This window comes from Xiphophorus hellerii, chromosome 4 (genome assembly GCF_003331165.1).
Source record: "Xiphophorus hellerii strain 12219 chromosome 4, Xiphophorus_hellerii-4.1, whole genome shotgun sequence".
NCBI lineage: Eukaryota > Metazoa > Chordata > Actinopteri > Cyprinodontiformes > Poeciliidae > Xiphophorus > Xiphophorus hellerii.
This window is the reverse complement of record NC_045675.1, coordinates 23179723-23196263: the sequence shown is the minus strand read 5'-3', so window position 1 is coordinate 23196263 and position 16541 is coordinate 23179723. Positions and strand designations below refer to the sequence as shown.

General features: G+C 38.9%; 1 protein-coding gene across 1 annotated transcript; it reads left to right on the top strand.

The window, feature by feature from the left end:
• The first annotated feature begins 1870 nt into the window (after window positions 1–1870).
• On the top strand, window positions 1871–13835 carry itgb6 (integrin, beta 6). Its single transcript, XM_032560712.1, has 15 exons — window positions 1871–2100; window positions 2416–2495; window positions 2656–2854; window positions 2958–3204; window positions 3315–3480; window positions 3578–3739; window positions 4973–5068; window positions 5324–5413; window positions 6469–6603; window positions 7434–7848; window positions 7939–8161; window positions 8649–8743; window positions 10907–11023; window positions 11816–11982; window positions 13016–13835. Exons 1-15 carry the CDS (start codon window positions 2046–2048, stop codon window positions 13109–13111), a joined length of 2343 nt encoding a protein of 780 aa, XP_032416603.1. The 5' UTR covers window positions 1871–2045; the 3' UTR covers window positions 13112–13835.
• Window positions 13836–16541: the final 2706 nt, after the last annotated feature.

Below are 16541 nucleotides of genomic sequence, written 5' to 3'. Positions count from 1 at the left end.
GGACTGTGGGAGGAAGCAGGAGAACCCGGAGAGAACCCACGCATGCACAGGGAGAACATGCAAACTCCATGCAGAAAGACCCCGGCCGGGAATCAAACCCAGGACCTTCTTGCTGCAAGGTAACAGTGCTACCAACTGCGCCACTGTGCAGCCCATTGCATAAACAATGTATGATTTATCATCTACCAGGTTTCTGCATTTATATATTTTTTCAGTGTGAGCTGGGCTTTACTGGTTACATCAATACTGAGTACATCAGTACTCACAATATCACCGCAGAGCAGAGACGAAACATCACCTATTGACAAAACAGTAAAGGCCAGCTGACGCCAACAGAAAATTAAAAGAAATGTACATCAATGTATATTTTGGAGATGGGTACATATTTTGGCATATTCAGCTTTGTATGATAAGTTAAAAAAATCACTTTGTGTTTCCTAAAAGCGTGACTTAAGTGAAGTATTACATTACTATAATTTATCATTTAAGGGCCAGGTATGTCTAACAATTCATAATATACAAAGGCTATTATTATCTTGTTCTCGAACAGCTTCAGCGCCAATAATGGCACAAAAGCCTGAGCTGCTACCTCGGTTTGCGGCAACAAACCCAGGCGTTTAAACTGTTACTTTAATTACAAGAAATTCAACTATATAAAAAGACACTGGCCTGACGCTATTAGCATGCAGACGGGCTAGCATAGCTCAGTGGCACAGCTTACTCACTTAATTTGCTGGCTTGTGATGATATTGCTCAATTAAATCGATTAACATCAATAATGATAACATGGAGATAAATAGCTAATATGTTAGATATTTCACTTACAGCTCCTCTGTCGCTGCCAGAAGCCACGCTGTCTAAACTGTCGGTGCTTCGTCATGGCTACAGCGCTGTTGGAATGGGTTAATGTGATTGGCTGAAACATAGGTAATCCCAAAGAGAAAATGAAAACAACAACAACAACAATAATAATAATAATAATAATAATAATAATAATAATAATAATAATAATAATAATAATAATAATAATAATAATAATAATAATAATAATACAGAACTTTTTGCACTTAAATAACTTAAAAACAACATTATATGTAGGAGAAAACATAAAATACGTCCGTTAGGATACCCCAAGATAAGGTCCGTTCATATGATTGGCTGAAACAAGGAAGCTATCTGATTGGTTGCTGACCACCCAATCAGATAGACTATTTATTAAAAAAAACATTTGTGGATTGAGACGTCAGGGGACTCTCAAAATTCACATAAAATGCAGCGCAACTCACAGGCCAGAAGCAGCTTGTAAATCAAGATATATTTGTGTTTGCATCAAAAATACAAGTGTGAATCTCGTCCTGTGCATTTGTGGATCTTAGTCTGTGCATTTGTGAATCTCGTCCTGTACATTTGTGAATCTTAGTCTGTGCATTTGTGAACTATGAGACGGTTTTAGCTCCATCACTAACAGCCCTTGGTGAAAGTGACTTTGAAAAATGTACTCCCGCATTTTTCTCTATACCAGGCTAAATAAGCCCAAATATTGCTATTCATTTTTTACTGTGCAACTTTACAACCGGCAGCCCAATGATATGCTTTGTAACTCCGTGACTCAACGTTTCCTTTCTCATTATATTTTGTGTGCAAAATGTATCATTATAGTTAGAGGAATACTCGAATAATGTATTGTAAGGCAAACATTTAGGTTATTTACTAAAATCATAATCAAAAACAAACAAAAAATCAAACAAACAAAAAAATAAGCGATAGGGGAAACGATGAGGTCAGAATAAAAGCCTGTGATTTGCTCCCGCCCCCGCCTCCCTTTCTAGTCTCACCTGGACGGAAGTAACAGCCCAGGTAAAAGCTGCTGCTCACCTCCTCCCTACCTCCAGGTGCTGCGGTTCGGCAGCGCTCTCCTGTCTGTAGTATACACTTTCAGTCTAAGGAGACATGGCGCTGGATTGGTTTCACTCCTGGAAATAGCCCACAAGACAACCTGAAACATTATTCTTCTGTTTCTTTTCACCCAGTAATCTCACGGACTAATGTGGCTTCTACTGCTGAGCCTGATTCTCCGGCACTGGATCTACACCGTGGAGGGTAAGCGGGAGCCTTACTCGGTCAGCAAACATTAAAGGGCAGCTCGGCTGTCAAGTGCAAAGAAAGAGCCATATTTTTGGTGACTCTTTAACATGATAAAAACACCAATAATCACATTTTTTGTGATCAGAATTATTACAATATATTGAAAGTTTTTTTTATTTTTTAAAGCTCCTAGATGTGGTTTCCTGTTCAACTTTTATTATATGAATGAGGTCCAGAAATTATACACATTCTGAAATTAAGATACCTTCCTTGAAAAGAATTGGACTTATGTGGAAGCTCTTTTTAATGTTGAGTTCACTTGTGTTGCAGGATCATGTTCAACTGTGAGTGCTGTGACTTGTGATGAATGTCTGCAGCTCAGTCCTCACTGTGGCTGGTGCACTCAGGAGGTAAACGCGATTGTACCCAGAGATGAGGAAGAAAACAACAGAAAAACCCCATAGAATAGCGAAGAAGTTACATAGTCGGGACCTTGTTGTTTTGTATGCTATATATAAATATAAAGAAGAAACATCTCTGACCGATGCAATTGTTTTCTTCACCTGTCAGAATTTCACAGACTGGGTTTCAATCTCATCACGATGTGACACTTTGGATTCCTTGCTAGAAAAGGGATGCTCAAGGGACCAGGTTCAGTTCCCCATTTCCGAAAGCCAAATCCTCCTGGATCGGCCGCTCGGGAAGATCACTGACGATGCCAACAGCACTCAGATCTCCCCACAAAAAATGTCCCTCAAGCTGCGACCAGGTATTCAGCTCAGAGTATCTGAATTTAACAATCTGGAGGTTGGTTCTTATTGTCAGAAAAATATAAAAGGTGATTTTTGTGTGTGTGTGTTTTGTATATACAGGCAGTGTGGAGACTTTTCAGGTTAAAGTTCAACCCACAGCGGATTATCCTGTGGATATGTACTACATGATGGACCTGTCAGCCTCCTTGATTGACGATCTCAAGATGATCAAAGACTTGGGCTCATCTCTGTCCAGAGAGATGTCCAAACTCACCAGTAACTTTCAAATGGGCTTCGGGTCTTTCGTGGAAAAGCCCGTCCTTCCCTACATCAAGATCACTGAGAAAGAGCTGGCCAACCCCTGCAGGTGTTTAATAGATTTGAAAGCAAGAAAGTGACGCAATGAACTGGAGCTTTCAACAATATCACCTTCTTTCTAGTAAGTTTACTTGTTTCTTTACGCCTGATTTCTTTCAGTGACTTTGGAATTTCTTGCCACCCAACATTTGGCTACAAGCACGTCTTATCATTGACAAGTAGAACCAGCAGTTTCAACGAGATAATCGCTAAGCAACGTGTGTCTGCTAATAATGATGATGTGGAAGCTGGCTTTGACGCTATCATGCAAGCGGCTGTTTGTGGGGTAGGATTAACAACAAAGAAACTTTCTCCAAGATTTTCTGTCTGATATCAGGTATCTGGTCGTGTATAATAATAAACGGGTTCTGCTGGTTTTGTAGGACAGGATCGGATGGAGGAATGATTCCATGCGTCTGTTGGTGTTTGTCAGTGACGGGGACTCGCACTTTGGGATGGACAGTAAAATGGCCGGGATTGTGATTCCTAACGACGGACAGTGTCACTTGGATGCAAACAATGAATATTCAATGTCCACAAAGCAGGTAAATTTGCACACAAGCATGCAAAGGGTACATCAAGGAAGGCATACGAGGTGAAAGCCAATACTTTCATCTTGAAATTGTAATTTCAGAGATCCTAAATTGAAACACGGTGTTTTACTGAAGTATTCATTAAACTTGCTCACATGTTTTCATGTCACAGCGATATATATGTTTATTTTGTCAGAGGCTTGTGGGATAGACTGACACAGATATCTCCAAAGTGTGCGTGAATCGTATTCGGTCCTTTTGAGTCAGTACTTTGTAGAGCCATCTTCTGCTGTAATTACACCTACAGCTCTTTCAGGGTGTTTTTCAGGTCTTGCCTCTGAATTTCTATTAAATGTAGGGCGAAAGAATTATTCTAACACTCCAATATGCTTTCAAATCTATTCATCTGTTGAAGTAGCTGCAGAGTTTAGGATTAGTGTTCAGGAAGGTGAGCCTCCACCACTTTCTCATGTCTTTTGAAGTTTATAATGGATTTTCTGCCAAATCGTGTATGTATCCCATCCATTTTTCTATAAAGTTTCACCTGCTGAAGAAAAGCATCTCCACAGCATTATTCTGCCATCACCAGACTTCAAAATTGAGATGGTGTGTTCATGTCTATGTATAGTGTTGAGTTTTCCACCATATGCAGAGTTTCATGTCAGGTTTGGTCTCATCTGGCTAGAGCTCTTTTTTCAGTTTGCTGTGTCCCCTATATGTGTTGTTGCACATTTTAAAAAGGCCATAAAATGGCTTTCTTTCAACAATGGCCAGATTTTTGGAGTGCACCATTAATACTTGTAAATGGTAAATTGATTGAATTTATATAGCATTTTTCTATTTGTGCCGGTCATCAAAACTCTTTACACTGGAACCACATTCATCCAGTTTTCAGATCTCTGCAAATTCTCCAAAGCCTTGAGAAAATTCAGATCATTTCACATTTTTGTTAACTGATATAAATTCAGTTACATTTCTCTAATCCTACCCTCAAACCTGGCTACCCACGCACTCACCACTTTGTCAAGTCTGTCTTTTATTACATAGCTGTGACAAATCTGAGCATGTCTCAGGACACAGTTGAATGTTCTGATAACATCAACCTTATTTATTTTTAGTTGTTTTTTTAGATATTAGGTAGTGAAGCTATTGACTTTTAAAAAAACATTCTTCAGTCAATCCCATTATTAGCTCAGCTAAGGAATCATTTGCTTCAGATGGGCTAATGCAACTTTTTTTTCCCAGGAGTATCCGACTCTCGGTCAGCTGATTGATAAAGTGGTGGAGAACAACATCCTCCTAATTTTTGCAGTGACAGAGAATCAGATAAATAATTACAAGGTAAATTCTCTCTTCTGTGATGTTTTCTTTTTGCAAATAGAATAAGTCCATGCTTGAAAATTACTTGTCTTTAGGGAGTCTATGCTTACTGAGGTTAGCATATTTATCTATTGAGCTATATTCTGCCTGTTAGAACTAGCCCAGTGTGTTTTTTTTGTTTGCCATTTCCATGCTTTTTAATTTTGGAAATCTGAGAAGGGCTGCCCACATTATAACATTGACACTACAGTTTGTCTACTTTTGTTTTTCTCTCAGAACTATGCAAATTTCATACCTGGCGCCACAGTGGGAGTCCTGGCATCAGATTCGAGAAACATCCTGGACGTGATTGTAACAGCTTACAAGGTAAATTAATACTTCAGATCATCTAGACTGTGCACTAGAGAGAACTGCAGCATTTGCAGCTGTGATACTGTGATAAAGTAATTTTTCCTCTCCTAAATTTCACCATAACTTAGCCCTCTGTGACAGTCAGTCTTTCCCTGAATTGCTTCTCTTTTCACTCGTTTCCTCTTTCATTCTTCTTTCTTCTGCTGCATTTATTTTTCCACTGCCAGCCTGTGCTTTGCGTCGACATGTTTCGTGGCGAGTTCCTGCTTGTCCCATCTGTTTGATCTTCTCTGATTCAGCGTTGCTCTTTCTTCTCTGCTCCTTCCCTCCGTCACTCTGGGCTGTGTTGCATTGTAAATCCCCCCTGGCGGCAGTGACCGGTGGTGGAGTGGAGCACAGTCCTCTAATTACTGTGCCCACGTACGCCGTTTGTAGCCACGCTATCCAAAGAAAGAGGTCCCTGTTATCACTCTGATTGTAGACGCAGTGCCTGAAGGGAACGCAATACAAACGGAGGAATATTCCGCGAAAGTCTGCAGATAATGTGTATTTGTGGTTACTTGGAATTTTGGATTACGGTTTGGTTTCTCAGAGAGGACATAGTTGGGCCACATAGCTTTAAATACCTTAAAAGTTATTTACTGTACAGCACTGCACACATCTGGAACAGTCTTAGAGACCTAATCCGGGTTAGGTTGGGTGTATCCCACAAATGTCCTAGTTTTTCTCCTCCATAGCAACACTCACCGTGCAGTACAGTTAAAATTAACCCTCTGTTCACATCCAGACGGTTTGTCAGAGCCCATTCGTCACGCAGCTCGCTCTCCATCTGAGTGTGGATTGTCATTCTTCTGTCAGCCGTCTTGTTTGGTTAAACACACCTGGCACAATGACTCACCTGCGAGACGCTACTGAAGGTTCAATCATCAAGAACGTCACAGGTCACAAAAGGGTGACCATTTATGGTCTTAGAGACTACTTTTCAGAATAAACAAGGGAATACCCTCTTTAGTATCGATTTCCTTTCCATACAGGCTACTGAAATGTGAAGTTCATGAACTGTTTTCCAGGAGCTGCGTTCAGAGATTGAACTTGAGGTCCTTGGAGACACAGAGGAACTTCAAATGTCCTTCGCAACCATTTGTCCAAATGGCACAGCCTTTCCTAATCTAAAGCGGTGCTCCAACATCAAACCAGGCGAAACGGTCAGTTACCTCTGCTTTTGTTTCTGTTGCATTTGTACCTGTTGTGTGTCATTCATGCAGTGCAGTTCAAAGTGCTGCAGGACTCTGAATTTAATAAGAGAGATAAGGTAGCAGAATGAGAAACACAGCTGCGTGCAATAAAATATACTGCGGGTAATATAAGCAGTGAACATCTCAACTGCTTTCTGAGGTCTTAGTCAAGCCTTGACATATGGTAAATAGTAGCAAATTTTGTTATATCCCCAATGTAAGTAAATTTATATCTAAAAAATAAAAAATCTAGGATTGTCTGCTAAATGGACAGGCATAAGTCCAAAGTTTAAGTCTCTCCGTATGAATCATTTTTTTTCTGTAACTTAAAAAAACCCCCAAAACATCAGGTGATCTTGCATGAGATCTGCAAAAATCTCATTTTGTGTATTTCTATGCCTCTTTGCAGGCCACAGGAGCTACTGTTGGTATTCAGTTTGCACATGCTTCGTTCTCATAAATGGCACCTCTTGATTAGCAAGAGAGAGCATTTCTACGTTCATGTTCACCCCCCAAAAGATGGACTGAGTATTGGATAACCAGGTTTTGATTCAGAAAGTGAAATACCAGTTCTGGCGCTTGTCTAAAACATTAGTTATTAAAGCACTGCATGGTCCCTCATGTCAAGGTTTCCAAAAGCCTTTTGGTCATGTGATTGGGGTTGGTTAGGAAAAAAAAAAACAACTCTAGACTTACTTTGCAATTCTCTGGATGTTAGAACACAGTTATTCTAGCGAAACCTTCACAAATCAGTGCTGAGTTTGAATTTAATTTGTTGGTACATTTTCTTTCCTCTGCAGGTTGTGTTCAACGTGTCCGTGGGGCTCTCAGGATGTCTATCGGGAGTTCGACGCTTTTCTCTCAAACCAGTGGGCATACAGGAGAGCTTGGAAGTGGAACTTGAGTCTCTTTGCTCCTGTGATTGCCACCGGCTTCCTTCAGCAAACCGCCAGTGCACAGAAGGCCAGGGGATTTACCACTGTGGCGTGTGTGTGTGTCAGCCGGGGTTTCTGGGAGCGCAGTGTGAATGCAATGACGAGACTGGTTTTTTGAGTAACTGCCTCGCGACCAATGACTCTGAGATATGTAATGGTCAGGGGGACTGCTACTGCGGCCAGTGTGTGTGTCATCCATCCAGCTATGGCCGGATCTACGGAACGTACTGCGAGTGTGACAATTACTCCTGTGTTCGCTTCCGAGGAGAACTCTGCGGAGGTGAGTTATCGCATGTGAAAGCTGCTGCTTGTCTCTTATTTATTTTTTTTTGTGGGTGAGCCAGTTTCCTGAAGAATTTCATGCTTGTAGGTCATGGAGTGTGTGACTGCGGAAAGTGTCACTGTGAAACCGGCTGGACGGGGGAATACTGCAACTGCAGCAGCAGCACGGAGGCGTGCATGTCGGAGAACGGCAGTCTCTGCAGTGGCAGGGGGAAATGCAATTGTGGCCAGTGCATCTGCTCTGTTGCTGGGGCATCGGGAGAAAAGTGTGAAAGGTGTCCGACATGTGTAGACTCCTGCACTTATGCACAGTGAGTAAAAACTGACGCCGTCTTCTCCTTCTCGGTGAATACGGATTTCACCCGGAAGAATTTGTCTTGGATATATATTTACTTTTTTACCGGAAAGATACAACATTGTTATATCTGTTTGTGTTATGTTTTCTCCTTGTGCTACATGATCTGGCTGTTCTTTTAAATCCAGGGATATCACATTTTGTTCCTCTTGTTCACATGTGTCTACACCTTCCATGTAACATCAAAAGACACTAATGTCCCCAACACAGCACTAAAAGATTTCCTTTCTCTGCTGTAGAGCAGCTGTCAGGGCTGGGGCCATTTGATACCACCATTACTGGTGATGGAGAGGGAGCGCAGCCTTGGGAAAATGTTGATAAGTGTCTAACGCTGGGATTTCTTCCTATGTTCTCTATTAGTGATGGAGCCTCATCAATTCTAAGTTTTCAAGGTTTTTCCTAGGCGAATCATCTGTATTGTTTCTGTGTGTTTTTATTATTAGGAGCTGTGTGGAGTGTCATCTGCTCGCGAAGGATGACTTTGGGTTCTGCGATCAAAACTGCAATGCTGCTAAACTTTCCATAAACACAACTGGAGGTAATGAACTCTACCTGTTCTACTTGTATCAGTAGTTCACAGGCTTTTTCACTTACATTGGCAGCAACTTGTGACCTCCACTATTTCGTGTTAAAGCATACACGCATTGGTAATTAGCCTGTTAAATATTAGCATTTTAAAAACAGAGCAATTTTTGTATTCAGCTGGTGCCCCACTTGGTGCTTCACGGTCCAGACCCTCAACTTTTGACTCTTACAGCACCATCCACAGTGGTGGACCATCTTACAAAGGTGCAAATAAGAATGGTTGTCATGGTGACCTCAGTTTCTACCCTACAGTGCAGTTCTCTAACAGTAGATACACCAAACAGTCCCAGTTCTTTCGTAATGCTTACATATTGCTCCAACTGTAGCATCCATTGTTTGGGTTATGTTTGAGAACACACATCTGCCTCGTTTGTACAACGGCCCATCTTTCTCATTTTAAAAGTTAAAAAAATTGGACCTCTGGGTGGCCTTATTATATTTATAACCAATAAGGAAGTCATGCAGTACAAAAATATCCCAGACTCTCTGATCAACTAAAAAAAGTAAAGCATAAATTATAACATTGAGCTATATATGAGTAAATGTTAGATTGATTACATTTTGTTAAAAATAAATGTGCATGTGGGTTTCTTACCGCAATAATATAAATATACCCACATTTTTTGAGTTCAATATGCTACAGAAGTAGAAATTATTATTCAGGCTATTCATATACCTTTAACAAAGTTGGCAATGCTATTGGATGATACTTTATTGATATTATACTGTCATATTAATGGTTAATTTACCCACAGAGTTTTCTCTCGGCTACAACTCAGGAATTTTTCCTATATTACTTCTAATAAATTCATTATTTAATTTAAAATCTTGAGACTTTTTTGATATTACTCTTCAATTTTGTAGACTATTTTCTAATCATAAAGAGGTATTACATTTATCAGTATATTAGGCGTATTTTCTATTTTAAAATAAACAAAAAACAAGCAATCAAATGTAATGTAAAATTTATTTTTCCTTTTCTCCCATTATAGAATTAACTTTTATAATACTAACCAAAAATGTTTTGCAAGACAATTAAAATCTCTTGAGAAATTAATCATTGACTTATTAACTGGAATCTATATCTTATTTAGGGGTTTTATTTAAGTTCAATTTTATTCCGTACAATATAAAAAGCAAGCTATTGTTTTGAGTTGTATAGAATTAAAGCCAAATGATGAAAATTCACCTAATTTAGCTCTCTGAGCTTGTGACTTAAAAAATTTTTTTAGAAGAAGAAGTTGGCAGGGAACACCAAAACTAGTTTCACATTGTTTGCTCTGCTGAAGTGAGCAAGAGGTTTTGGCATCCAAACTTGTATTTCAGTTGTTTTTTTTACAAGACTAACAGGAAACATTTCTTAAATAGTCTTTGTTATTAACTGTTGACAGGACACAATTATGCAATAGTCTACGGTAACAAACTGCACACTTTCCCTCCGGGCGACAACAAAACAGGATCTGGAACTGGTTTTGAATCCAGACATGTCGATTTTCACTAGATGTTCAATTAAAAACTAAAAAGAACTAATGAAGAAATGCCTGTGGATATAGATACTATATACATGTTTGCTTTAAAAGAAAATGCATAAATGGTTTATACCATTAGAGTTTGATGTTACTGCTCAGGTTTTGTAATCTATCGGGGTCAACATGCTAAATTTCACCTTTGGGTCAATGATTTGGAGGAATGCCGACCTCAGTCGACTCATGTGTCCGTCTGAAGTCTGTGCCCCCATCTCCAACACAAAACCAGCCGCATCCTTTCAGGTTCCACAGGACAATGGAGAACATATTATTTACCATGTTGTACAGGTAGAGCTATTATAGAGCCGGTAAATAGCTGCAGGAGCTGGTCATCCTTCATAGAGGGGCTGATTTTAAAACCGCTGTCCCTGTGCAAGCTGAGAGGTGTATCTGATTATCGCTGGAGGTTTTTTTAGTCTTTGTGTAACTCGCAGACACCAGATTGTGTCGTTTGATATGGAAATCCAAACTGGCAGCACAACAGAAGAAAGACTATCCTTTTACATTCTCAGCTTAAGTACAAAAGGACCTGTGAAATGTATGTACTAGATTCACTCCTCATGAAGGTATATGTTCACATTGCTTTTAAGATTATGACAAGACCGCTTCCATGAAATGCAAGCTCAAAATGGAGAACGAGTGCAAGGTGTCGTTTTATCTGACGGAGCGCGAGACGGGACATGTCATCTACAATCTCCACACGTACGGTGAGTTTCTCAACAAAAGGCAACAGATTTGGCATCCTCTGAAATTAAATGGCACCCCCGATCAGGGTCCTCAAATCCAGGCTTTTCTAGATGTCTCCCTGGCCATTCAGAACCGGACCTTGGTTCTGAATGCGATTGTTGGATCAAAATTCTAAATTGTCCTGGGATTTTAAAGTGTCCATGATACCATGGGCTTTCACAAGGTTTCCAGGAGTTTTGGGGAACAAAAGAGACCCACAAAATCACAGCTTCTTCACCACACCTAGCAGTGGGCTAGTGTATGTGAGACCCACCCGGGTCTGCTTTATGCCACACCCAGGTGGAGTTTTTATTGCTGAAAAGGTTATCATCTAAAGCTACTGCATTTCCAGTCCATTTGGAAAGTGCTGTGACAGCGACCATTTCCTGTTCATCAAAAGGTGAATTGGAAATGTATCCTCATTTCCCATTTTTAATAGGGACTAAAAGAAGTTAGCCTCTGTGTTGCTTTATGTTCCAGAAGAACATGAATCATGGATTTCTAATTGAAGGTCCTTTGAAGCCCTGATCAAGATTATGGCACCAGTGATTCTTTAAAAAAATCAAAGTACATTGATTAAATGTACTTAGATTAAAATTATTTTTTTGTCAGATTTTCCATGTGAAATCTATCGTATAACAGATGAATTGACTTTAATTCTTTATACACGCTTCTAAAGGGTGTGTGGATAAGTGTCAAGGTTGCTGTAGAAGCAACATTTGTTCTTTTTTAATGCTTTCCCTGGACATATCTCTTCCTCTTTCTTGTTTCAGGATGCCCGGAGCCCCCCAACATCCCTATGATTATTCTGGGGGTCTCCCTTTCTGTTGTGTGTATTGGTGTGAGTCTACTGGCTGTGTGGAAGGCACTGGTATCGGTGCATGACCGAAAAGAGGTGGCAAGGTTTGAGGCTGAGCGGGCAAAAGTAAAATGGCAGACGGTAAGACCTTGATGGTTAAAAGTCATAGCTGGTGATATTTTATTGTTTCTTAAAACTCGCCCATGCTGTTACTAATTGTATGTGTATTGAACCTGCAGTCTCCAAATTCATGTTAGATGCCGTCCTATTAAGACTTACTAAGACTTCATACATGGACACATTATGAGCTATATGGTTACATTGGGGTTATATTAGCATTGTGCTTTTTAAGCATTTATTTTAATCTTTCTTTTTCTAAGATGGACTGATAATGCAAACAAATTCGATAAATTGTAAACAGAAGAATCACAAGTAGAAATTTATAGTAGATTATTTCATAGTGTGAAGAAGGTTAAAATTATAAACACAGGGTGAGATATGTATACGCAGAAATCCTCGCTAATATCAGGTTAAAAGTCCCATAACAAGTTGCACTTCAATCACAAATTTTAGTAGCCATCAAGGAGCCTCTGTCAAAATGTATACGTTTGATCACTTTTCTTGCCAGCATTGGTGGAGTTCCTTTACGATTGGTTTCCTGCCATGGATACAGCTTTTAAATGTGATTCATAACTTTTCAATAGTGTCAACTTTAGGGCCATTCCAGAAACTTAGTCTGCTGTTTGCTTTCCAAAACGGCAAAACAGCAGGTTTGTCCTTTTTGGGACGCCTGTCATGTTGAGTTGAAGAGGCTGGAGGTGGCGTGTCTTCTTCATTACTCCAACAAAATGACCCCATATCATGATGATCCCACTACTGTGCCTGGAATGGGAACCATATTTTCTTCCGTTTCTCTTCTCTAACCCTGTCCACGTAGAATGCTGCAAATTTCAGTCAAGTTAATGGTGACATTTTGGAGAAGAGACTTTCTACTTGGTCTGTACCCTCGGCCTACGTAAATGTAAAACGCATAGACCGGACTGTTCAGATTAGACACAAAATAAAACTGTTCCTTTAATGATTTCATTAAGATCCCCAATGACAGTCACACTGAACATTTTCACTGTATAAATAATTTTCATTACAGTTGTGTCTTTTCTGTCTTTCTTTTCAGGGGACCAACCCTCTGTTCAAAAGTTCAACATCTACATTCAAAAATGTAACTTACAAGAACACACACAGAAAGGACTGTACGATAAATCACTACTGATGACAAACTGGAGGCAGCGAAAGCCGTCGCCTGAGTGCATTTGAGTGCAGGCGCAAGTCTGTGTGAATGAATATGTGTGAGAAAGAAACGTTTTTACTAAAATTTTTGTTGTGTTAATTCAGAGACGGTGTGAGACAATGGGAAAACATGACAAATTAACTGCTGTAAAAGTGCACTGCTGTACTGTAAGAGACTAAATGTCATTGTGCTCCTACATGCAGTTTGGTAATGAGGGATCTACATAGCAAGTGGCTGACTACTGAAAAACTGATTAATTCAAATGTATGTAAATACTGAGTTGTTTTTATTTTTTATTGTACTTGTTGTTTTAATATAAAGCAAGGCTGAGCCTTTAATTATGCAAATCTTTCAGTTGAGTTTGTTGTTTTTTTTGTAAATAGCGAACAAATCAAGATGTTTGTTTACTGTGAAATTAATTGATGTTCAGTTTTAAATGAATGTATGTCCTTGGTAGTACTTGACTGCATCAAAGGTTAACGTTTCATCAGGTAAACACAGCAGCATTGTGATATTCTCTGGTCACAGTGTCATTGAAAAGTTATTATATTTAAGGTTGCGAGTAGGTCATTTTTTTTGTAACACTACATTTTCACTCTCTGCTTGTGGACTGTTTTTCAGGGGGTTATTGGTGAAATCTTGTTTTAACATATTAATGTTTTTTAAGATTGTGTTGACCTGAATAAAGTTGAATTGCTCTCTATGATTGCAGAAAGATAATCTGGGGTAAAACTAAAGTGGACAAAACAGAAATATTGATCTCCATCCACCCATCCCATAAAAGTTATCAAAAAGCTTAATTCCATTAAAAATCACTTCTAAGTGATTCAACTTTTTTTTTTAAAAAGAGTTAATATGTTACAAGTAATCCAATTAAGTTTATCCAAGTAAATATACTATGTTTATGAATTTGTCATGTGAAACAATTGAAAATAAAGTAAGTTTGACCAACTTAAATTGCTTACATGTAAAAAATTAACTCAATTATTTTCAAGTCTAAGCTCCATTCTATCTTTTTGTTTTTAGGACGACGCCATCGACTAGTGACTGCCGTTTACAGACCCTTCAGGTTGGCGCTGCACATACACACAAATGTGTTCAAAAAGCAGTTCCCTAAAAGCAGTTCCCTAACCCTAACTGTGCAAGAGCCAAAATACTATTTTTATTTCAATGTGATTGACATGGGGCAAAAAGAGCTTCTATGTAAATGACTTCTATGGAAGCAACTCTATATGAAAAGCAACATTGCATAAGAAGAATTGCATAAATCCTTTATTAATTAAATCCTGGTTCTCCTCTAATCTACTTAAGCTTAATAGTGATAAAACGGAGGTCCTTCTCATTGGTACTAAATCTAATCTGGCCAAAATCAAAAACTTTAGTCTTGAAATTGATAACTGTTCCGTTTTCCCCTCCCCTCAGGTAAAGAGTCTGGGTGTTATTCTTGACAGCACCCTTTCTTTCCAGTCTCATATTAACAATATTACCCGCTCAGCTTATTTTCATCTACGCAACATCAACCGTCTTCGCCCCTCCCTTACTTCCCATTCCGCTGCCATTCTTGTTCACTGTCTTGTGACATCACGCCTGGACTATTGCAACTCCCTTCTGTTTGGTCTCACCCAGAAATCTCTTCATAAGCTTCAACTGGTCCAGAATTCAGCTGCCCGTATCATTACTAAAACCCCATCCATGCACCACATCACTCCTATCTTGCAAAGACTTCATTGGCTGCCTACCAAGTTCCGCATAGAATACAAAATTCTTCTGTATACTTTTAAGGCTCTTTACAATCTTTCCCCACTATATCTCTCCAATCTTATTCATATTGCCACGCCCTCTTGTTCCCTCAGATCATCCTCCTCTATCCATTTGTCTGTCCCCTCTGTCCGTCTTACTACCATGGGGAGCAGAGCTTTCAGTCGCTCTGCCCCCCAACTCTGGAACTCCCTACCACCTCATCTTAGAAACATAAAGTCATTCCCTAAATTTAAAACCGAACTTAAAACACACCTTTTTAGATCTGCCTTTTCAACATGACACAATTGGTTTGCTTGATTTTTATATAGATTTTTACATAGATTTACATATAGATTTTATATAGATACATTGTTGTGTATTTATTCTACCTACTTTTAATTGCTATATTTTATTGTTTTTGCTATTTTTCGTTCTCTGTACGGTGTCCTTGAGTGCCAGAAAGGCGCCTTTCAAATAAAATGTATTATTATTATTATTATTATAAAAGTATGTGGATTAACTGTTTTGGCAATTCTGCACACTAACCAGAGAACCTCACTTCATGAATTTGAAATGTCTTGTAATATAAAGCAATAACACTGATAGTAAAGCGTAACTTCCTGAAGGACTGGCATGGACAAGCTGACAGACTGAGAAAAAAATACATATATAACCGAATGTTTTTCTAAATTTTTCCCCTGGACAAATTGCATAATTTGTTCGTAGAACGTGGCGATATTCAGAGCAATCATCAAATAGGAAGAAATATTTCATAAAGCAAATAGGAGCCAAAGTTTGTTAAATTTTAGATCCTGGCTCCTATTAAGTAAAATTAAATTATGGGCCATTATAAAGAGAAATTCTCTTTGTTCTCTCCTATTTCTAGAACTGAGAGAAACCAAACTATAGTTTTATTAGCGAAGAAAATGTACATTTTACATATCCAAACATCAGCGTCTCAGCTTTAAGCCACATTTTGTAGAATAAAGTAACATCGATGGTCAGTCTACTCACCAACTGCCCCAACCAGACCCAAAAAAGGTTTTGCGTCATTATTATTTGCTATATTAAAGAGGCATCATATCATAATTTACTGAATAAATTCTCATGTAAGTTTTGGCTTTATTCTTAGCACTACTAAAAATGAAAAGGCCTTCCAGTGACTGTGGGGGCATCAGCACCCTAAGCCCCCCGGGCCCCCGCTCCTCTTCGTCCGCACCAACTTGCAACACAAAGTTACACCCTGGTATATATCTGCTATATATAGCTTAATAAATAACTCTGAGTGTTGAACTCTAGCATTGTGATTAATGAAAGTGCAAAATTAATGTCTTTTAAAACTGTGTATATCACATTTTTAAAAACATAACATGGTGCGTGGTGATGTCACAAATCTCTGCAGGTACACAGGTAGAGGTGCATCTTTAAAAGTTTGAAAATTCGTAAATTGTAGGAAACCGTCTAGAGAACAAGCTTGTGTCATGAAACTCAAAGAGCAAAAATGATGCAACTTTCTGTAGCTTGAGTTTAAATAATTTTGTTATAAAAATGTTATGTAGAAGGGAGTCCCCCTTTTTGCCTTACTTTGCCGAATTGCGTCTACACAAATAATATCCTTGAAATTTTCTCATATAACACCTTCAGAGATCTTAGAAATGTAAAGAAATTATTT

Excerpts from the sequence above, each read along its gene's own strand:
- itgb6 (XM_032560712.1), top strand. The coding sequence starts at position 2,046 with ATGTGGCTTCTACTGCTGAGCCTGATTCTCCGGCACTGGATCTACACC. Across the intron at positions 2,496-2,655 it reads GTGGCTGGTGCACTCAGGAG|AATTTCACAGACTGGGTTTC; the intron begins GTAAACGCGATT and ends TTCACCTGTCAG. Across the intron at positions 8,744-10,906 it reads TTCCATAAACACAACTGGAG|ATTATGACAAGACCGCTTCC; the intron begins GTAATGAACTCT and ends ATTGCTTTTAAG.